The sequence below is a fragment of the Salvelinus sp. IW2-2015 genome, linkage group LG14 (assembly GCF_002910315.2).
Source record: "Salvelinus sp. IW2-2015 linkage group LG14, ASM291031v2, whole genome shotgun sequence".
In the NCBI taxonomy this organism is placed as follows: Eukaryota; Metazoa; Chordata; class Actinopteri; order Salmoniformes; family Salmonidae; genus Salvelinus; species Salvelinus sp. IW2-2015.
Window position 1 is genome coordinate 18432981 of NC_036854.1, and position 22570 is coordinate 18455550.

A 22570-nucleotide genomic window follows, 5' to 3' on the forward strand; every position below is an offset into this window, starting at 1 on the left:
CTTAGAATTTGAGTCAGTATGTTGGCAGCAGCCACTCAATGTTAGTGATGGCTGTTTAACAGTCTGATGGCCTTGAGATAGAAGATGTTTTTCAGTCTCTCGGTCCCTGCTTTGATACACCTGTACTGACCTCGCCTTCTGGATGATAGCGGAGTGAATAGGCAGTGTCTCGGGTGGTTGTTGTCCTTGATGATAATTTTGGCCTTCCTGTGACATCGGGTGGTGTAGGTGTCCTGGAGGGCAGGTAGCTTACCCCGCGTAATGCGTTTTGGCAGAACCTCACTACCCTCTGGAGAGCCTTACGGTTGTGGGGGAGCGGTTGCTGTACCAGGCAGTGATACAGGCCTGACAGGATGCTCTCGATTAGAGGTCAACCGATTATGACATTTCAACGCCGATACCGATATCGATTATTGGAGGACCACAAAAAGCTGATACCGATTAATCGGACGATTTAAAAAAATATATATTTGTAATAATGACAATTACAACAATACTGAATGAACACTTATTTTAACTTAATATAATATATCAATAAAATCAATTTAGCCTAATAATTGAAACATGTTCAATTTGGTTTAAATAATGCAAAAACAAAGTGTTGGAGAAGAAAGTAAAAGTGCAATATGTGCATGTAAAGAAAGCTAACGTTTAAGTTCCTTGCTCAGAACATGAGAACATATGAAAAGCTGGGTCCTTTTTAACATGAGTCTTCAATATTCCCAGGTAAGAAGTTTAGATTGTAGTTATTATAGGAATTATAGGACTATTTCTCTCTATACGATTTGTATTTCATATACCTTTGACTATTGGATTTTCTTATAGGCACTTTAGTATTGCCAGTGTAACAGTATAGCTTCCGTCCCTCTCTCGCTCCTACCTGGGCTCGAACCAGGAACACATCGACAACAGCCACCCTCGAAGCAGCGTTACCCATGGCAAATCAAGGGGAACAACTATCCAAGTCTCAGAGCGAGTGACGTTTGAAATGCTATTAGCGCGCACCCCGCTAACTAGCTAGCCATTTCACATCGGTTACACCAGCCTCACTCTCGGGAGTTGATAGGCTACAAATCGTCATAAACAGCTTAAAGCATTGCGAAGAGCTGCTGGCAAAACGCCAAAATTGCTGTTTGAATGAATGCTTACGAGCCTTGCTGGTGCCTTACCATCGCTCAGTCAGACTGCTCTATCAAATCATAGACTTAATTATAACATAATAACACACAGAAATACGAGCCTTAGGTTATTAATATGGTCGAATCCGGAAACTATCATCTCGAAACAAAACATTTATTCTTTCAGTGAAATACGGAACCGTTCTGTATTTTATCTAACGGGTGGCATCCATAAGTCTAAATATTCCTGTTACATTGCACAACCTTCAATGTTATGTCATAATTACGGTAAAATTCTGGCAAATTAGTTCGCAACGAGCCAGGCGGCCCAAACTGTTGCATATACCCTGACTCTGCGTGCAATGAACGCAAGAGAAGTGACACAATTTCACCTGGTTAATATTTCCTCCTAACCTGGATTTCTTTTAGCTAAATATGCAGTTTTAAAAATATATACTTCTGTGTATTGATTTTAAGAAAGGCATTGATGTTTATGGTTAGGTACACGTTGGAGCAACGACAGTCCTTTTTCGCGAATGCGCACCGCATCGATTATATGCAACGCAGGACACGCTAGATAAACTAGTAATATCATCAACCATGTGTAGTTAACGAGTGATTATGATTGATTGACTGATTGTTTTTTATAAAATAAGTTTAATGCTAGCTAGCAACTTACCTTGGCTTCTTACTGCATTCACGTAACAGGCAGGCTCCTCGTGGAGTGCAATGAGAGGCAGGTGGTTAGAGCGTTGGACTAGTTAACCGTAAGGTTGCAAGATTGAATCCCCGAGCTGACAAGGTAAAAATCTGTTGTTCTGCCCCTGAACAAGGCAGTTAACCAACCGTTCCTAGGCCGTCATTGAAAATAAGAATGGGTTCTTAACTGACTTGCCTAGTTAAATAAAGGTGTAAAAAAAACAAAAAAACAACAACAACAAATCGTCCAAATCGGTGTCCAAAAATAATTAATTAGGGCCGATTTCAAGTTTTCATAACAATCGGAAATCGTCCCTAATTAATCGGCCATTCCGATTAATCGGTCGACCTCTACTGTCGATTGTGCATCTGTAAAAGTTTGTGAGTGTTTTTAGGTGGCAAGCCAAATTTCTTCAGCCTCCTGAGGTTGAAGAGGCGCTGTGGCGCCTTCTTCACCACGCTGTCTGTGTGGGGGGACCATTTCAGTTTGTCCGTGATGTGTACGCCCAGGAACTTAAAACTTTCCACCTTCTCCACTACTGTCCCGTCGATGTGGATAGGGGGGTGCTCCCTCTGCTGTTTCCTGAAGTCCACGATCATCTCCTTTGTTTTGTTGACGTTGAGTGAGTGTCACGCTCTGACCTTAGATATCTCTGTTTTCTTTATATTTTGGTTAGGTCAGGGTGTGATGAGGGTGGGTATGCTAGTTTTTGTATTGTCTAGGGTTTTTGTATGTCTAGGGGTTTTGTAGGTCTAGGTATTTGTATGTCTATGGTGGCCTGATATGGTTCCCAATCAGAGGCAGCTGTTTATTGTTGTCTCTGATTGGGGATCATATTTAGGTAGCCATTTTCCCTTTTGTGTTTGTGGGTTCTTATTCTATGTTTAGTTGCCTGTCTGCACTATTTGATATAGCTTCACGTTTCGTTCGTTTTGTTGTTTTGTTAGTTTGTTCAGTGTTCTTTCTTTAATAAAAGAAGAATGTACGCAGACCACGCTGCACCTTGGTCCGATCTTTATGACGAACGTGACAGTGAGAGGTTATTTTTCTGACACCCCGCTCTGAGGGCCCTCACCTCCTGCCTGTAGGCCGTCTCGTCGTTGTTGGTAATCAAGCCTACCACCGTGGTGTTGTCTGCAAACTTGATGATTGAGTTGGAGGCGTGCATGGCCATGCAGTCATGGGTGAACAGGGAGTACAGGAGAGGGCTGAGAACGCACCCCTGTGGGGCCCTAGTGTTGAGGATCAGCGGGGTGGAGATGTTGTTTCCTACCCTCACCACCTGGGGGCGGCCCGTCAGAATGTCCAGGATCCAGTTGCACAGGGCGGGGTTGAGACCCAGGATCTCGAGCTTAATGACGAGTTTGGAGGGTACTATGGTGTTATATGCTGTAAGTGAATGCTTTTGTTCATATGCTTTGTGCATATGAATTGAATATTGGCAAATGTATCAGTAAAAAATATTGTGCCTATTTAATGTAACCCTTGCTGTTAATAGATCAAAATGATTTGTTCACTTTCGCATCCATAGCCTTAAAACGCATCTCAAGTACAAGTGCACTGTTTAGCTCACATCTGAATGCTGGGGGGCATTTAGGACGCCTACTGCGGATCGCTAAAATATTCTAATGATTATGATCAGACTTCCTCAATTCTAATTTTATGATAACACTATACCAAAGATGGTTTGGTATGGTTTAGAAACTTGGTAAACCAAGCTCGAGTTATCAGATATCAGCCCTGTTATCTCCTGGAATATCTTCACACCTAGAAAAAAACATCCAGGCTTCCGTCATAACTGTAAATTTATTGGAAAAAATGAAAAAATTACAGAGGGCAGTTTGGAAAAAACTAATCTTGTCCGAATCGTCATCTGGAATAACAGACATTCTGGGGTAATATTTACATAACCAACGTTCTCTCGTAATACTAGTCCCGTGCGAATAGTGCTTAGTATAATTGTCGAAGAAAATTGAGGAGAGAGCAAACCCAAACTTAATTAGGTCTATAATCAATAGCCTAACTGTTTAATGTGCCTGGCTTTAAAAATCCTCCATATATATCTACAGAAATAAGACAGATCTTGATTCTGTTGCCTGTTTGAGTGTTTGTTCTTAATAGCCTACTGATTCCGTGAGCACCAAGCCGCATGCAATGGCTATGTGTCGGATAAAGCAATTTCACCAATTTTTCTGTTTTTAATCTTTGCTATGCTGTAATAAAGGCTTTTAAAAAATCTTTAGAACAGACTGGTATTACTTATAATTGATTTAGTGTTGTTTACACTGTTCCAAACAAGCAGAAAAATAATATTGTAACCTAACAGCACCTGTTTGTCACACATAATATGCACACAGCTCTCGCTCCTATACCCTCCTTTTTCTTGATCTCCTTCTTGTTGGTATTATTACAATTATTACGATCATCATTATAATAATAAGTAATATCTTTATCATTAGTAGGCTTTGTATAGTAGCCTTGTATAACCGCCATCAAGCTGTAGGCCCAAGAGCGCCTCCTGTTAAGTCTTAATACCATCATTTACTTAGGCCTATATTTCAATATATATGCTACTGTATCAATCAATCATTCATTCGTTCATGCCGTCACACAGCATACGATACATTCATGCTTTGAAATGTAATCAAGCATTTTAGTTTTAAAATGAATTAACAAAGGGAGCTTTGAATAATTAGCCTAAACAATAAATAAGCCACAATTCATGAAAGCATGCAACTGTTTATAGTTTGCTGTAATAAAGGCTTTCTACAGTTAAAGTCAGAAGTTTACATACACTTATGTTGGAGTCATTAAAACTTGTTTTTCAACCACTCCACAAATTTGTGTCCTCTGGTCTGATGAAACAAAAAAAGAACTATTTGGCCAAAGTGACCATTGTTATGTTTGGAGGAAAAAGGTGGAGGCTTGCAAGAACACCATCCCAACCGTGAAGCACGGCGGTGGCAGCATCATGTTGTGGGGGTGCTTTGCTGCAGGAGGAACTGGTGCACTTCACAAAATAGATGGCATCATGAGAAAATGATGTGGATATATTGAAGCAACATCTGAAGACATCAGTCAGGAAGTTAAAGCTTGGTCGCAAATGGGTCTTCCAAATGGACAATGAGCCCAAGCATACTTCCAAAGTTGTGGCAAAATGGATTAAGGACAACAAAGTCAAGGTATTGGTGTGGCATCATAAAGCACTGACCTCAATCCAATAGAAAATTTGTTGGCAGAACTGAAAAAGTGTGCGCGAGCAAGAAGGCCTACAAACCTGACTCAGTTATTTGGATTTCATTTGGATTTTTTTTTTTTTACTTTAAAAAAACGGATAAGTGGTGCGTGCATGTGTATTCACCTCCTTTGCTATGAAGCCCCTAAATAAGATCTGGTGCAACCAATTACCTTCAGAAGTCACATAATTAGTTCAATAAAGTCCACCTGTGTGCAATCTAAGTGTCACATGATCTGTCACATGATCTCAGTATATATACACCTGTTCTGAAATGCCCCAGAGTCTGCAACACCACTAAGTAAGGGGCACCACCAAGCAAGCGGCACCAAACAGGTCAGGGACAAAGTTGTGGAGAAGTACAGATCAGGGTTGGGTTATAAAAAATATATAAGAATCTTTGAACATCCCACGGAGCACCATTAAATCCATTATTAAAAAATTTAAAGAATATGGCACCACAACAAACTTGCCGAGAGAGGGCCGCCCACCAAAACTCACGGACCAGGCAAGGAGGGCATTAATCAGAGAGGCAGCAAAGAAACCAAAGATAACCCTGAAGGAGCTGCAAAGCTCCACAGCGGAGATTGGAGTATCTGTCCATAGGACCACTTTAAGCCATACACTCCACAGAGCTGGGCTTTACGGAAGAGTGGCCAGAAAAAAGCCTAACCCTAACCTGACTGATCTGAAGCCATTCTTGTGATTATTGTGACTTTGCCATTGCAACTGTTTGTAAGCTTGTGTAGTCTAAAATGAATCTATGATCGTATGCTATCCATTTGTTTTTTGTATGCTGTTCTTTGTATGCCATTTTAATATTTGAGAATTAACCAATGATATTAGGCCACTCTTGGCCATGATTACAGACACCTGTGTGTCTTTTGACACTATATAAACGAGTCATCCCGCAGTGTTTGTGATTATACCCTGATGAAGACAGCTTGTCTTTCGAAACGTTGGATGTAACATTTTTGCATCTGAGCTCCTAGAGTGTGCGGCTCTCCTTTATTTTCGAATGAGCTCATCTTCCTAATTAATGTGTTTCTATATTATAGTTCAATAGGCCATTATAGTACTGTACCACCTGATCTCCACAGTTCCTAAGTGCGGTTTTCCCACAAAGCATTTCATTTGTTTCTACAGCCTCTCTGAGGTTTCTGACCTTCATATCAGAACCTGCGTCCCAAACGGCACCCTATATTCCCTATATAGTGCACTACGTTTAACCAGAGCCCAATGGGCCCTGATCAAAAGTAGTGCACTACATGGGGAATATGGTGCCATTTGGACACACACACAGAGTGGCTGCCTGTCACTGTAGCATTAGTACTATGGTTGAGCAGGCAGGCGTGGGCTTGGCTGGCACGTTGCCATGTCTGTGTTGTTACTGTCTAAACAGTAGGGCTGGGCTCAGGGCAGCATGACCATACTTCTCTAATCTCAAGGAAATTCAACCATATAGTGACTAAGGGCTGGGCTATGAATTGTGTGTGTGTGTGTTTGTGTGTGGGCTGGGAGAGAGAAGAGAGGGATACTGTATAGAGGGAAATGGAGTAGTGACAGTAGCTCTTTCTCTATACCTGCCTTACTGATCTTCCCCTTTGTGCTCTCTCTCCCCTAGGCTCTAGACGTAGACCGAGGAGTACTTTCCAAGATCAAGAAGTCTGTCAAGGCCATAAACAACTCTGGCCTGGGTGAGTACAGCACAAAGCAACACAGCATAGTACAGTACACCACTGTGCTTTACAGTATACTAGGCCAGGCCTATAGTATTGTACATTACAGTACAGTGAGTCAGTCCTGGTATACACTTTCCATATACTGTATACTGTTATAGCGTCTATATCACTACACCCACTCAAGTTTCACACCTTTTCGTTTACGTGCTAACCTCAGAACTTTTTAGTTGTGCAGCGTGTTGGTATTTCTCAAGATATTACACAGTAATCTCTTGTACTATTCAGTGTTTGGGGCAGCACCCTCTTGTTTTCATTGACCTCTCAATGCTCCTTAAACTACAATAGACTTTACTGTATTGACACTGACACAGATTGGAGCGATTGCAGTGGTTCACCTACCATTGAACATGTTGATCTCTCAGAGGATCTGGATCTTGATTTTGGGGGGCCTTCCCACGCCACCTGGAAATTGAAGGTGACGTGTAACCTCGAAGGGCGAAGTGTTTGAAGAAGGTGAAGTGTAACCTTGAAAGAGCGAGTGAGGCGGAGAATGAGAGGGATATCACCTCTCCACATTCCTCCCATTCCACGCACCTGTCCCAGCAGGCCAAAGGAACAGAGGTGTTGCTCTTGAAACCAGTCCTTCCTATAATACGGTATATTAAGCGTCCCTAGACCCAGGCCTTTTCTCTCCATGACTGGCCCTCTCCACCCTTCACCCAGTCCACAGACCTTCCAGTGTAGTCCCAGGCCTGAGTCATAATTCTGGGGTGTTTTTGAAACGGATCAGGAGTTGGTAATCATGGCTCTAATCGAGTGTGATCTGCACATGCTGGAAATACCTTAGCGCTTGCTTTGGTTTGGAGCTGCTGTGTAAACTAAGCTCTTAGTTTGTTACACACACTTCGCACGCCCTTACATGCTGTTCATTGTTAAGAAGAGGCCGTGTCAGAATGGCTTCATTAGCCTGGTCCCGGATCTGTTTGTGCTGTCTTGTCAACTCCTATGGTCAATTACCTTCCTCAAGCTTATTGGTGATTATTCATAGATAAAGCTTTTCCATTTTATAGGTCAGGTCAACTTAGAAACATGGACAGTATCACAGAGATGTGAAATGTCCACTAAAAAGTCACAGGATTGCATAGCATAGAAGATCATATGAATATGGGAGTCTGTGTAGAGCCACTTGTATTGTTTTTTGATGACGTAAAGTGTGTTGCGATGACCCATTACTTAAACTCTGGTTCGACTTGACTACTGACTGCAAGTGACCGCCGTGTGTGTTTCCCAGCCCACTTTGACAACGAGGAGCAGTACATCCAGTCTATGGAGAAGTTTGGGGACAACTGTGTCTGTAGAGAGGACCCTGAGGTGGGCTCAGCCTTCCTCAAGTTTGCCGTCTTTACCAAAGAGCTCACAGCCCTCTTCAAGAACCTGGTGAGACCCCACCACACACACACACACACACACACAGAGAGCTATACACTGTCACATACTGTGTCTCTACCTTCTTTCTCTCTACACCTCTCAAATACCTCCATTTTGGCCCTTGTTTTTCTCTTATTCATCGTTTTTATCTGCCCTTTCATTTGACCTGTCGCAACCATGCGTGTGGAGTGTACACTTTTGAAGATATCTAGACCTATTTAAGACTATGTAACGGGCAGAACTTGCTTTTTAAGACATCGTGCAAGAAGAGGTTGAGTGCTCAGTTGCTAATTTCATAGTGTGAATTGTTAGTGTTTCCTTCACACCTTGTGATGGGTGACTTGTGAAGAGTTAAAGGCTTTCTTGAACAGAGTAGCCTCTCTGTCAATTCAATTCAATTTAAGGGGCTTTATTGGCATGGGAAACATATGTTAACATTGCCAAAGCAAGTGAAATAGATAATAAACAAAAGTGAAAAAAACTGTTAAAAATGAACAGTAAACATTACACTTACAAAAGTTCCAAAAGAATGACATTTCAAATGTGAAATTATGTCTATATAAAGTGTTGTAATGATGTGCAAATTGTTAAAGTACAAAAGAGAAAATAAATAACAGAAATATACAGTGCCTTGCAAAAGTATTCATCCCCCTTGGCATTTTTCCTATTTTGTTGCATTACAACCTGTAATTTAAATGGATGTTTATTTGGATTTCATGTAATGGACATACACAAAATAGTCCAAATTGGTGAAGTGAACTGAAGAAAAAAAACTTGTTTCAAAAAATTCCCACCCAAAATAATTGAAAGGTGGTGTGTGCATTTGTTATGAATCCCCTAAATAAGATCTGGTGCAACCAATTACCTTCAGAAGTCACATAATTAGTTAAATAAAGTACACCTGTGTGCAATCTAAGTGTCACATGATCTGTCACATGATGTCAGTATATATACACCTGTCCTGAAAGGCCCCAGAGTCTGCAACACCACTAAGCAAGCGGCACCATGAAGACCAAGGAGCTCTCCAAACAGGTCAGGGACAAAGTTGTGGAGAAGTACAGATCAGGGTTGGGTTATAAAACAATATCAGAAACTTTGAACATTCCACGGAGCACCATTAAATCCATTATAAAAAATTGAAAGAATATGGCACCACAACAAACCTGCCAAGTTAGGGCCGCCCACCAAAACTTGCAGCCCAGGCAAGGAGGGCATTAATCAGAGGCAACAAAGAGACCAAAGATAACCCTGAAGGAGCTGCAAAGCTCCACAGCGGAGATTGGATTATCTGTCCATAGGACCACTTTAAGCCGTACACTCCACAGAGCTGGCCTTTACGGAAGAGTGGCCAGAAAAAAGCCATTGCTTAAAGATAAAAATAAGTAAACACGTTTGGTGTTCGCCAAAAGGCATGTGAGAGACTCCCAAAACATATGGAGGAAGGTACTCTGGTCAGATGAGACAAATATTTACCATTTTGGCCATCAAGGAAAATGCTATGTCTGGCGCAAACCCAACACCTCATCACCCCGAGAATATCATCCCCATCATGCTGTGGGGATGTTTTTCATCGGCAGGGACTGGGAAACTGGTCAGAATTGAAGAAATTATGTACGGCGCTAAATGCAAGGAAATTCTTGAGGGAAACCTGTTTCAGGCTTCCAGAGATTTGAGATTGGGTTGGAGGTTCACCTTACAGCAGGACAATGACCCTAAGCATACTGCTAAAGCAACACTCGAGTGGTTTAAGGGGAAACATTTAAAGGTCTTGGAATGGCATAGTCAAAGCCCAGACCTCAATCCAATTGAGAATCTGTGGTATGGCTTAAAGATTGCTGTACACCAGCGGAACCCATTCCAACTTGAAGGAACTGGAGTAGTTTTGCCTTGAAGAATGGGCAAAAATCCCAGTGGCTAGATATGCCAAGCTTATAGAGACATACCCCAAGAGACTTGCAGCTGTAATTGTTGCAAAAGGTGGCTCTACAAAGTATTGAATAGTTATGCCCGCTCAATTCTTCATTTTTTTGTCTTATTGTTTTGTTTGTTTCACACACAAAAAAAATTTGCATCTTCAAAGTTTTAGGCATGTTGTGTAAATCAAATGATACGAACCCCCACAAAAAAATATATTTCAATTCCAGGTTGTAAGGCAACAAAACAGGAAAAATGCCAAAAGGGAGGTGAATACTTCTCAAGCCACTGTAGGTTGTATTTACAGTGGTGTTTGTTCTTCACTGGTTGTCCACACTTCACTCTAACTCTGTCTGTCTGTCCGCCTGTCTGTGTTTGCAGCTGCAGAACATGAACAATATCATCACCTTCCCCTTAGACAGTCTGCTGAAAGGAGACCTGAAAGGGGTCAAAGGGGTAGGTATACTATATGTGTTATTAAATGTGATCAATCACAGTGTTTTACCATAACCAGTCAGAACATGTGTTTTACAATACCAGTCAGAACAAGAGGTAGGGAGTAGGCCTGTCCCATGCTAGTCATTTTGAACACACATAGCCACAGGATAGTCCTACTAATTCCTATCCCCAGCCATTTAAAGAATGCCTTGTAAATGACTTCATGAGCAAAGTCCATGTGACTGACCTTTAACCTTTAAATGTAAATCACAGTTTATAGTCAGTTTAATATTCATGACTTAAACTAATGTCATGTGTCTCTCCCGTGTAATAATACTGTTATGTTCCTTTTCAACAGGATCTGAAAAAGCCTTTCGATAAAGCCTGGAAAGATTACGAAACGAAACTGTGAGTTAGAGCCACTTTATTTTCGCAAGTTTACAACTCCCTACGTTTTACCGCCACCACTGCAGCGGTTTGAGTTCCAAACAAAAGCACCACCACTTGATGTGTGTGGGTTGAACCTAAATGAATGATTATAGCTTACGAGCACAAGGAAAAGAGGGGGGCCATGAGCTGCCACCACCATGAGGTTGCATGTGGGTTCAGTTTAACAACAAATATAAAGGGAAAACAATGGAAGCTAGTAAAAGGTCAACTGCTGCTATTTCTAAAACAGCTGACAGACAGACCCTTAGGAGAGAGAATGAGACTCGGCCTACAATAGCCGCACTTGCTTCCTGTTTGTATGTGAATACTCTGTCCCTCTGAGGTTATTTTAGTGTCAAATGAACTATGGTATGGACAGACAAGGGGTTTTCTTTACTGCAGTTATACGGTACATGTCCCTAGTCCCTACATAATCTTTTCATTTTCAAAATGACAGGCATGAAAGACATGTTTCGAAAGATTATTAGAAGTTACTTAACATAGGTAGAGATCATTCTAGTTCACTGTATGAGGTGTTGGCGGGTAATTTAAGAGTTAATAGTTTACTAAAGATTAATGCCTTGTGCAAACAAACTCCTGTGGCGTAGTCATAGAGCCTTTGGGTTGACGTGAGTGACCATGGTGGTTCGAATTCACGAATGAGAACGGTGTAATAACTCTTGACAAACTGAGGAGAGTAAATATTGTTATCGCGTGCAGCTGCTTGCTATGAGTTAATTAGTGAATGATTTTCCTTCTTCATCCATTCATGCTGTGCTTCACCAGCATCAGCATCACTGTGACCTCTGTGTTCCCTGCAGCACTAAGATAGAGAAGGAGAAGAAGGAGCATGCTAAGCAGCATGGGATGATACGGACAGAGTTCAGTGGCGGAGAGATCGCTGAGGAGATGGAGAAGGAGAGACGCCTCTTCCAGTTCCAGATGTGCGAGGTGAGAGGGTGTGTACCACTGGCCAGGTCCCAGTTCTGTTTCGCTGGCATCACAATTCTTTTCACTGATTTCACCTTTATTTAACCAGGTAGGCCCGTTGAGAACAAGTTCTCATTTACAACTGCGACCTGGCCAAGATAAAGCAAAGCAGTGTGACACAAACAACAACACAGAGTTACACATGGAATAAACAAGCGTACAGTCAATAACACAATAGAACATTTTTTAAAAGTCTATATACAGTGTGTGCAAATGGCGTGAAGAGGTAAGGCAATAACTAGGCCATAGTAGCGAAGTAATTAAAATTGACCAAATTAACACTGGAGTGATAGATGTGCATATGATAATGTGCAAGTAGAAATACTGGTGTGCAAAAGAGCAGAAAAGTAAATTTAAAAAAGCAATATGGGGATGAGGTAGGTAGATTGGATGGGCTATTATGATCATGGGTATTGGCTATAATGTGATGGACGTGACTGTTCTTGCTTAACAGTAGAGCTTCCTTCAGTGTCCCTGTCGCCTTACTGGGCCCGACAAGTGATCCTCTATTTACATGAACCTTTTTCAGTCATTTAGCAGGTGCTCTTATCCAGAGCAGCGTACAGTTAGTGCATGCATCTTAAGATAGCTAGGTGGGACAACCACAACATCTTAGCCAGTTGTGAAGGGTGAAAAGTGACCAATTCAGTAGCACGAGTGGAGACATTTCAACACCTGGGGAGTGAGGTTACTGTACGATCTAACTCAGTTACATATAGAGCACAAACCGATCTGGGATCAGGCCAGTGCACCACCTCATCCTACCTCTCTGTGGCCATTACTAACTGTGTGTTATTCTGTCTCCAGTATCTTCTAAAAGTGAATGAAATCGAAACGAAAAAGAGGGTCGACTTCCTCCAGAACCTCATCAAATATTTCCACGCCCAGTGCAAGTATGTCATTTTCATTTATTTGGGGATTTCACAATGATCAATGATTAATTGCTGGCTTTGTCTTTTGTAGGAGGGCAAATGCTTGACCCGTCTTGACTCTTAAAATTCCTGTTCTGTGTTTGTTTCCTCTCTCCTCACAGCTTCTTCCAGGATGGGCTAATCGCAGTGAATAGCCTCAAACCTTCCATAGAGAAACTGGCGAGAGACTTGATTACAGTGAGCCACTCTGTCGACCTCTATCGTTATCCTTTCCTGGTTTAATGCGCACACTGCATTTCTCACCAAATGCTTGATAAGCATTTTCCCTAACAATGTTAGCCCAATGCTTGTTCAAAGTTTATATAGTGTCAGTTTGAGTCCCCACAGGCCAGGAGGCAGTTCCAACACTGCTTTATAAAAAAGAGATGGAATGTTTTATTTTCATTTCCTTGAACTGAGTGTTTGGGTTGATTGTGCCGAAGTGGGTCTGAGTTGGTCTGAGAGGGGTTTTCTCTCTAACTCCGAGGCTGCTTCACAAATGGCACTCTATTCCCTATTTAGTGCACTTCTTTTGACCAAGGCCCTTAGAGCTTCTGTCAAAAGTAGTAAACTATATAGAGAAGAGGGTGGCATTTGAGACTCACCCATATTTTATAATATTCTCTTTGGTAGTTGCCCTGGTTTCACTGCCTGTCGGTCAATAATGTGTCTTTTGACTCTCCCACGTCCTGTTTCTCAGATCAAACAGACCCAAGATGGAGAGAGGAAACAGCTGAGTCAGCTCAGAGACGTTCTCAAGTCCTCCCTGCTGTCTGAACAGAAAGAGGTCAGCTCTCAATCACTGGAGTAAGAAGTGGCGGTGATTTAGAATCACACTCTTGTGAGGAGGTAGTCCTGCCTGCGACTTAAATCCAGTGTCACCTTTGGTCCAAGAGGGAATTTCCTCTTGGTATTAGTAGGAGACCGGTGTTTTTTTTATTTAACTAGGCAAGTCAGTTAAGAACAAATTGTTATTTACAATGACGGCCTACACCGGCCAAACCTTAAACTGGGCAACACTGGGCCAATTGTCCTCCGCCCTATGGGACTCCCAATCACGTCCGGTTGTGATACAGCCTGGAATCGAACCAGGGTCTGTAGTGACACCTCTGGCACTGAGATGCAGTGCCTTACACTGCTGCACCACTCGGGAGCCCACCAGTTACATAACCTTGGTAGCAGAGATGAAGGGACCTAATACAATTACTTATATCAATCATTTCTCCAGACCAGTTCTAGTACATATACTGTAATGTATTTTGTCTTACCTGTCTTGTCATAGCAAAATAGGAAAAGACACTAGTTCTACCTTAACAAACCTGTAGTTTACTACTGTAACGGCAGCCTCCCTCCTCTTCGTCTGAAGAGGAGGTGTAGCAGGGATCGGACCAAGACGCAGCGTAGCTCGTGTTCAACATGTTTTTTAATAAACAAGACGAAACTGTGAACACTTACAAAACGAACAAATGTGGCAAACCGAAACAGCCCTATCTGGTGCAGAGAAAACACAGAGACAGGAAACAACCACCCACAAAATCCCAACACACATCAAGCCACCTATATATGATTCCCAATCAGAGACAACACAACACACCTGCCTCTGATTGAGAACCATATTAGGCCAAACATAGAAACAGACAAACTAGACACACAACATAGAATGCCCACCCAGCTCACGTCCTGACCAACACTAAAACAAGCAAAACACACAAGAACTATGGTCAGAACGTGACAACTACAGGATTATAGATGACTGGTCTTATGTGTCGTGTCACTTGGCTCGTGACTTACAGTTACAATGCAATAGACAGATGATGGTTACCACCAGTGGCTAGGAGAGGGAATGTGTGCTTTCTTGGTGAACTTTTGCTCTTTCCCCAATCAAGCCTTTTTTTTCTCCTTGAACCTCGATTTTGCTGAAGGTATACCTATATAGTGCACTACTGTTGACCAGGGTCCATAGGGCTCTGCACTATGTAGGGAGTATGGTGACATTTGGGAGGGACACAGCCATAATCAATATTCTTAACCACAGAGAGGATTTGAAGGGAATAGAAACAGCTTCCAGACAGTTAAATGTCAGGCTTGGCAGCACACTAGTCTGACATTTTGTAATCTCTTCAGAATGCACTGTATTTACTCTGTTCAAGCCCTCCATGCAAATCTCTATGGCTTACAAACCCCAGAGTCACAAACTCTATTTGAATACAGCGAAACAAAGCTGAGGCTTACTGAAGCAATGCTGGCTCTCTTACCGAACCAAAAGGTGTTCAGTGGCCTTGCTTCCTATATGGCCGTCAAAAAGGAATGTGCTTCAAAGCACCTTCATTTTTAGCAATGTAGAGTAGTGTAGGCCTTCAGAAGAGGAGGCTGAAGAAACAGGATTTGGATGAATGTCTGAGCATTGAGAGAGATGAGACTTATATATTTGTTCTGTACGTGTGTGTGTGTGTGTGTGTGTGTGTGTGTGCGTGCGTGCGTGCACGTGTCTTTGTTCCTGTGTATTAGGACTCCCAGGCCAAACAGACTGGATACAGCCTTCATCAGCTCCAGGGGAATAAGGCCTATGGCACGGATTACTGTGGAATTCTCTATAAGAGGAGCGAGGGGTGAGTGGATGACCAATATGATCTCTGGTCAGACGCAAGAACAGCTGTTTATTCCCCCGGCAAAGGCAGGGAAATGTAGTTTGACTCGCGGTGGTGGGGAACCCACTGTGGACACCTTGCACTTGTAGGGTGATCAGCGATAGGGTGATATGATGTCCTCTAGGCATACATGATTCCATTTGCTGCTCGGGAAATGGTGTGGTTGAAGATGTGGATTGGTCATCTAGGTTATTTGAATCAGCTGTGTAGTGCCAGGGCATAAACCAAAACGTGCACCCAGGGAGGCCCCAGGACCAAGTTTGGGAAACCCTGCTCTAGGAGAACATGTATAGAGAAGTGTTGTAGTGTCATAATGAATATTATCTCTCCCTTCTCTTCTTCAGCCTGAGGAAAGTGTGGCAGAAGAGGAGGTGTTCTGTGAAGAACGGGTACCTGACCATCTCCCATGGAACGGTAAGAGACTTCCTTTCCTGTTCCTGTCTTCTCCTATTGGTCACTTACTTTCCTTCATACCATGCCGTTATGCATGCTGCTTGTACATACTGCATGTCAGCCGGTGTAATTCAATAAGGTCTGTGGACGACAATGTGGACGACGAAGCACAATTACATTTGTTGTTGTTGATGAAGAGCCAGACGACATGTTAAGACAGAGCAAGAAGAAGGTGAAAAGAAAGAGTGTGTACTTTTTTTTACCCCCTTTTCTCCCCAATTGGTAGTTACAGTCTTGTCCCATCGCTGCAACTTCCATACGGACTTGGGAGAGGCGAAGGTCGAGAGCCATGTGTCCTACGAAACACGACCCCGCCAAGCTTCTTGACACACTGCCCGCTTAACCCAGAAGCCAGCCGCACCAATGTGTCGGAGGAAACAGTGTACAGCTGGTGACCAAAGTCAGTGTGCAGGAGCCAGGCCACAAGGAGTAGCTAGAGCGCGATGGGACATGGACATCCCAGCCGGCCAGACCCTCCCCTAACCCGGATGACGCTTGGCCAATTGTGCGCCGCCTCATGGGTGTCCCGGTCGTGGTCCCGGCTGCAACACAACCCGGTATCAAACCTGTAGTGACACGTCTAGTACTGCAATGCAGTGCCTTAGACCACTGCGCCACCCGGGAGGCCTAGAATTTCAATCTTTGATTGAACTCTTTTTTTTGACTGGATTCCTGTTGACCTCTTCTAGGAATCCAATCACAAACGGCTACAAGTTCTTTCGTGCATGACATTCCTCTTGACAACATTACCCTAATGTCAAAACGTCATTAATCCTAATGGCATAGCATTGTCTCAGTTGTGATAAGGGCTGTAACGGTGACCGTATTACCGCCACACCGGCGGTCACGAGTCATGATGGCAGTCAAATTCCACTAGATCGTTTAGTCATGGTAATTAAACTTCTCCAAGCTCTGATGCTGCTGATGGTCATTAGTAGCCTACCAAACTTCCTAACTGCCTGGTACTCAGCACTCTATCAATGCAAATGTAATCGAAAATGTAATCAAACACTTCATGAGAGCCCATGAGCTCATGTTGCACAACATTTCTATAGGCTATGCAATTGCTTGAGAAAAAAGAGGAATGGCCTCTAATAAAAAGAGGAGGATCCCATCAGCTTTCTATAGACTAGGCCTACTATATTTATTTCTTAACTTTCCTAATATTAGGCACATTGCTTCTCTTTACAACAGGAGTATAGCCTACCTGGCTGGCATGAAAATGAACCACGAGAAAAGCGTCCTCCATTCGCTATTTTAAGTGCATAGATGTATTTTTTTATTTTATTTAACTTTTATTTAACTAGGCAAGTCAGTTAAGAACAAATTGTTATTTACAATGATGGCCTACCAAAAGGAAAAAGGCCTTCTGCGGGGACGGGGGCCTGGGATTAAAAAATAAATACAATATAAATATAGGACAAACTGTAACGGTTTTCTTCCAGGGGTGAAGGAGAGGACCAAAGTGCAGCGCGGCTAGTGTTAAACATGTTTAATAAAGAACAAGTGAAACACTACAAACAACAATACAAAATAACAAATGTGCAAAAACCGAGACAGACCTATCTGGTGCAGACAATCACAGAGACAGGAAACAACCACCCACAAAATCCCAACACAAAACAAGCCTCCTATATATGATTCTCAATCAGGGACAACGATTACCATCTGCCTCTGATTGAGAACCATATTAGGCTGGACATAGAAACAGACAAACTAGACACACAACATAGAATTCCCACCCAGCTCACGTCCTGACCAACACTAAACAAGCAAAACACATAATAACTCTGGTCAGGACGTTACACAAACACACATCACAACAAGAAAGACAACACAACACTACGTAAAGACAGACCTAAGACAACAACATTGCAAGACAGCAACACATGACAGCACAGCATGGTAGAAACACAACATAACAACAACATGGTAGCAACACAACATGGTAGCAGCACAAAACATGGTACAAACATTATTGGGCACAGACAACAGCACAAAGGGCAAGAAGGTAGAGACAACAATACATCACACAAAGCAGCCACAACTTTCAGTAAGAGTGTCCATGATTGAGTCTTTGAATGAAGAGATTGAGATAAAGCTGTCCAGTTTGAGTGTTTGTTGCAGCTTGCTCCAGTCGCTAGCTGCAGCAAACTGAAAGAGGAGCAACCCAGGGATATGTGTTCTCTGGGGACCTTGAACAGAATGTGACTGGTAGAATGGGTGTTGTATGTGGAGGATAAGGGCTGCAGTAGATATCTCAGATAGGGGGGAGTGAAGCCAAAGAGGGTTTTATAAATAAGCATCAATCAGTGGGTGTTGCGACAGGTATACAGAGATGACCAGTTTACAGAGGAGTATAGAGTGCAGTGATGTGTCCTATAAGGAGCATTGGTGGCAAATCTGATGGTCCGAATGGTAAAGAACATCTAGCCGCTCGAGAGCACCCTTACCTGCCAATCTATAAATGATGTCTCCGTAATCTAGCATGGGTAGGATGGTCATCTGAATCAGGGTTAGTTTGGCAGCTGGGGTGAAAGAGGAGCGATTACGATAGAGGAAACCAAGTCTAGATTTAACTTTAGCTTGCAGCTTTGATATGTGCTGAGAGAAGGACAGTGCACCGTCTAGCCATACTCCCAAGTACTCGTATGAGGTGACTACCTCAAGCTCTAAACCCTCAGAGGTAGTAATAACACCTGTGGGGAGAGGGGCATTCTTCTTACCAAACCACATGACCTTTGTTTTGGAGATGTTCAGAAGAAGGTTAAGGGTAGAGAAAGCTTGTTGGACACTAAGAAAGCTTTGTTGTAGAGCATTTAACACCAAATCAGGGGGCCAGGGGCCAGCTGAGTATCATCTGCATATAAATGGATGAGAGAGCTTCCTACTGCCTGAGCTATGTTGTTGATTTAAATTGAGAAGAGCGTGGAGCCTAGGATTGAGCCTTGGGGTACTCCCTTGGTGACATGCAGTGGATGAGACAGCAGATTTTCTGACTTTATACACTGCTCTCTTTGAGAGAGGTAGTTAGCAAACCAGGCTAAAGACCCCTCAGAGACACCAATACTCCTTAGCCAGCCCACAAGAATGGAATGGTCTACCGTAATAAAATAAAAATAGCTGCACAACATTGCTTAGAATCAAGGGCAATGGTGACATCATTGAGTACCTTTAAGGTTGCAGTGACACATCCATAACCTGAGCGGACACCAGATTGCATACCCGAGAGAATACTATGGACATCAAGAAAGGCAGTCATGTATATATTACATGTATTTTTTCCCCTGCTTCTGTTCCGAGACAGGTGCATGATAATGGTCCATTATAAATCAAAACAAATTTCACACATACATTATTTAGTATATGTAAAGACAAGATTAAATCAAGAATAGTCTGATGGGTGACAATATTAGCCTATCACTTATAAATGATGTATTATCACTTGTGAATGTTGCCCAGCGTGTGCAGTAAGGCAAGAAACAGCACATGCCTTTTTTTGATACTTTTTCAAATCATAGTCGCACACCTCATGTAGCCTGGCCCATAGGCCTATATGTTTTGATAAGGTTTGTATCACAACTAAAGTAGCCAAATAACGTGAATCCGCTTTACAACCGGTGTAGACCCTAACTGGGATACATACGCAGCGTGTGAGTTTCAAGTTTGGGGAAGATCATTTTCACCATAAAAATGCACCTTTATAATAAAAGCATTACATACATAATCACATTTGCGGTCACTTTTGAAAATGGTGTTTTCCCGCTAATGGAACACTTGCGCTTCTAGCCTACTGCCGTGTGTGGATTTCTGCGCTTATAATTTGAAGATATAGCCTAATAGTTTATCAACATTTTAAAGTAAACATTCTGATCTGTTGCGTCAGCCTTATTGCTTAAAAAAGTTCTATTCATTTGGGATCTATCTCATCCCACAACTTTCCCAGAAAATGTTGGGAATATTCTGTTCATCTGAAAAAGACTACATTTTCTTCATATCGTGTTTCTTTAGACCTGCCTAAAAAATAAATAATGGATTTATTGTGATGGTGTAGGCTATATTACATGGATTTGTTAGCCTTTTTAAAATGTAGATGTTCCAAAGGTCTGCATCAGTGGCTTGTAAGCCAGGAGATGCTAAATGTGTTTATGTTCATTAACGGTCAATTACCGCGAGAACCGCAGTTATTGGCTTGACAATCCACAGCTCACAAAATTTCATGATCACAGAATGTCAAGACGGATGTCATTTTAGTATTTGACAAAACGTCTGTCAGGTCCTGAAACCCCCACCATCACAGCAGCCTCTTGTCAGACACTGTACAGAGCTATTGTTTGAACGCTGAAATTTCCCCTGAGCATGACTTCCATGGTGAATTTGTTCAGGGATAAAACACTACAGTTTACTAGACTGACCAGGTGAATCCAGGTGAACGCTATGATCCCTTATTGATGTCACTTGTTAAGGGGAGGACACAGGTTAAAGAAGGATTTTTAAGCCTTTAGACAATGGATTGTATGTGTGCCATTTAGAGGGTGAATGGGCAAGACAAAATATTGAAGTGCCGTTGAACGGGGTGGGCGCCATGGCGCACCAGTTTGAGTGTGTGGAGAACTTCAAACCTGCTGTGTTTTTCACGCTCAACAGTTTCCTGTGTGTATCAAGAATGGTCCACCACCCAAAGAACATCCCAAAGGACACTGCTGTTAAATCTGCCACATTTGTGGGTTTTCAAGCACTAACTGCTTGTTTCAAGTCCTGCCACCGCATCTCAATTGGGATTAAGTCCAGAACTTCAAATGTGTTGCTTTTTAGCCATTTTGATGTAGACTTGATAGTAGTTTTTTTTTATCATTGTCTTGCCTCATGACACAGCTGCGCTTCAGCTCCCAGACGGATGGCCTGACATTCTCCTGTAAAATTCTCTGATACAGAGCAGAATTCATGGTCCCCTTCTATTAAGGCAAGTTGTAGGGGTCCTGAGGCGGGCAAAGCATCCCCAATACTTTTTCACATAACTGAACGATAGACCATATATTGCGTTCCCTACAGGTTATAGAAAGAGCAGGAGCTCTGAACTATCCATTCAGACCCCAGTCCTAACTACCTACCTACAGGTTATGGAAAATTTGCTCTTTTAGTATTTCTCCAGTAGGTTTCCTGAAGGAGAAAGCCTCCACTTCTATGTCAAAGATAAAACAAAAAAACTGTAGTAAATACTACCGTATAGTACAGTCTGGAAAAACACTACAGTAAAAACTACAGCATACTACAATCCGCAAAAACACTACATTAATTACCATAGTATATTTTACAGTTTTCTTTCACTACAGTATTTATACTATGGTTAACTGTAAGTACTACAGTATACTACAGTAAATACTACAGTAAAGTCCGCAAAAACACTACCGTAAATGCTGTAGTATTTATACAATAGTATACTATAGAATTTTTTCATTTGGGAAGGGTCACATTTGTTCTGTTTCAGTGCATTTCACATTGTTACTGTACTCACATTTGTTACTGTACTCACATTAAAGAACTGGACAATAATTGTGTGACATCTAAAAACAATGCTGTTCATTGGGCCTTTATAGGGATGTGGCTGTAAGCAGCATACCATTTAATTCAACAATGATACATTTAATGGTTACTGCTGCATTTGATAATGTTATTTTTCTGAAGTTATTTGAGTGTTCGACGTCACACAACTGACTTAGTTTATGGGACAGTTCCATGCATACTGTATGATACATTTCAGCATTCAAATGTTTATCTTATTCTCTGGTCCACTCTCTTCTCTCATCCGTCTCTGCTCCTCTTTCATAGGCGAACAGACCACCAGCTAAACTCAACCTGCTAACCTGTCAAGTGAAGCTCAACCCAGATGAGAAGAAAAGCTTTGATCTCTTCTCCCGTAAGTTAATCAGCATTTTGAGGCTCATCTCCATTTCAAACCTCTGCAACTTTCATCTTCCGTCTAGTACTATAGATGCCTTCCCGGTAGCCTAGCTTCTCTTACTGCAACTACCTCTTACTCAATCGGATCTCCTTCTTTGTTTACCCAAACAGATGACAGAACCTATCACTTTCAAGCTGAGGAAGAGACTGAGTGTCAGATGTAAGTACCATAGGGGTTCCCTGAACCAACTGTCTGTGCATTTTGCACTGTGTACGTTTGTGTGCGAACGTTGTGTATACATCATTATGCAGGGTGTCCATCCACTCTGCCCAGAGTGGATAGAAACACACTTTGGTGATGAAATTTCACTTCCTTATTTCATCAAAATACATTTTACCAAGACAAATATGATTCTTCATGTCTGAATCGTTCAGTGGGGTCTTTCTCTAACATATCATTAACATTATATCCCAAATTCGGATTTTGTGCCTAATACATCCGGTAATAAGCTCCGAGCTCTGTCGACAGAGCGGTGGCGCTTTTTCACTGCAACCTTTGAGGATTTCAGGTGTTGTGGTGGTAGTCTGCAAAGTTGTTTCCGAGCATACCGCAAAATTAGCATGACACGAGCTGAATTAAACGGAAAAGGCTTTGGGGGAAAAAAAACTTGCGGTATGCTCAGTGACATTGACATTTCACAGAGATACGCATGTTTCTGTGAG

At 42.2% G+C, this 22570-nt stretch overlaps 1 protein-coding gene and 1 non-coding gene across 2 annotated transcripts in view; both read left to right on the plus strand.

The window, feature by feature from the left end:
- Window positions 1–22570, plus strand: part of asap2b (ArfGAP with SH3 domain, ankyrin repeat and PH domain 2b) — a 51222-nt gene that overhangs the window by 12709 nt on the left and 15943 nt on the right. Inside the window, exons 2-13 of the mRNA XM_024000572.2 lie at window positions 6678–6750; window positions 8027–8172; window positions 10459–10533; window positions 10874–10923; window positions 11766–11895; window positions 12742–12827; window positions 12968–13043; window positions 13546–13632; window positions 15354–15454; window positions 15838–15907; window positions 21776–21863; window positions 22019–22067. Of these exons, the coding sequence (XP_023856340.1) occupies window positions 6678–6750; window positions 8027–8172; window positions 10459–10533; window positions 10874–10923; window positions 11766–11895; window positions 12742–12827; window positions 12968–13043; window positions 13546–13632; window positions 15354–15454; window positions 15838–15907; window positions 21776–21863; window positions 22019–22067 (1031 nt within the window). The remainder of the gene's footprint in view (window positions 1–6677; window positions 6751–8026; window positions 8173–10458; window positions 10534–10873; window positions 10924–11765; window positions 11896–12741; window positions 12828–12967; window positions 13044–13545; window positions 13633–15353; window positions 15455–15837; window positions 15908–21775; window positions 21864–22018; window positions 22068–22570) is intronic.
- Window positions 21070–21124, plus strand: LOC111973611 (U7 small nuclear RNA). Its single transcript, XR_002878597.1, has one exon. It is a non-coding gene; the product is annotated as a U7 small nuclear RNA (small nuclear RNA).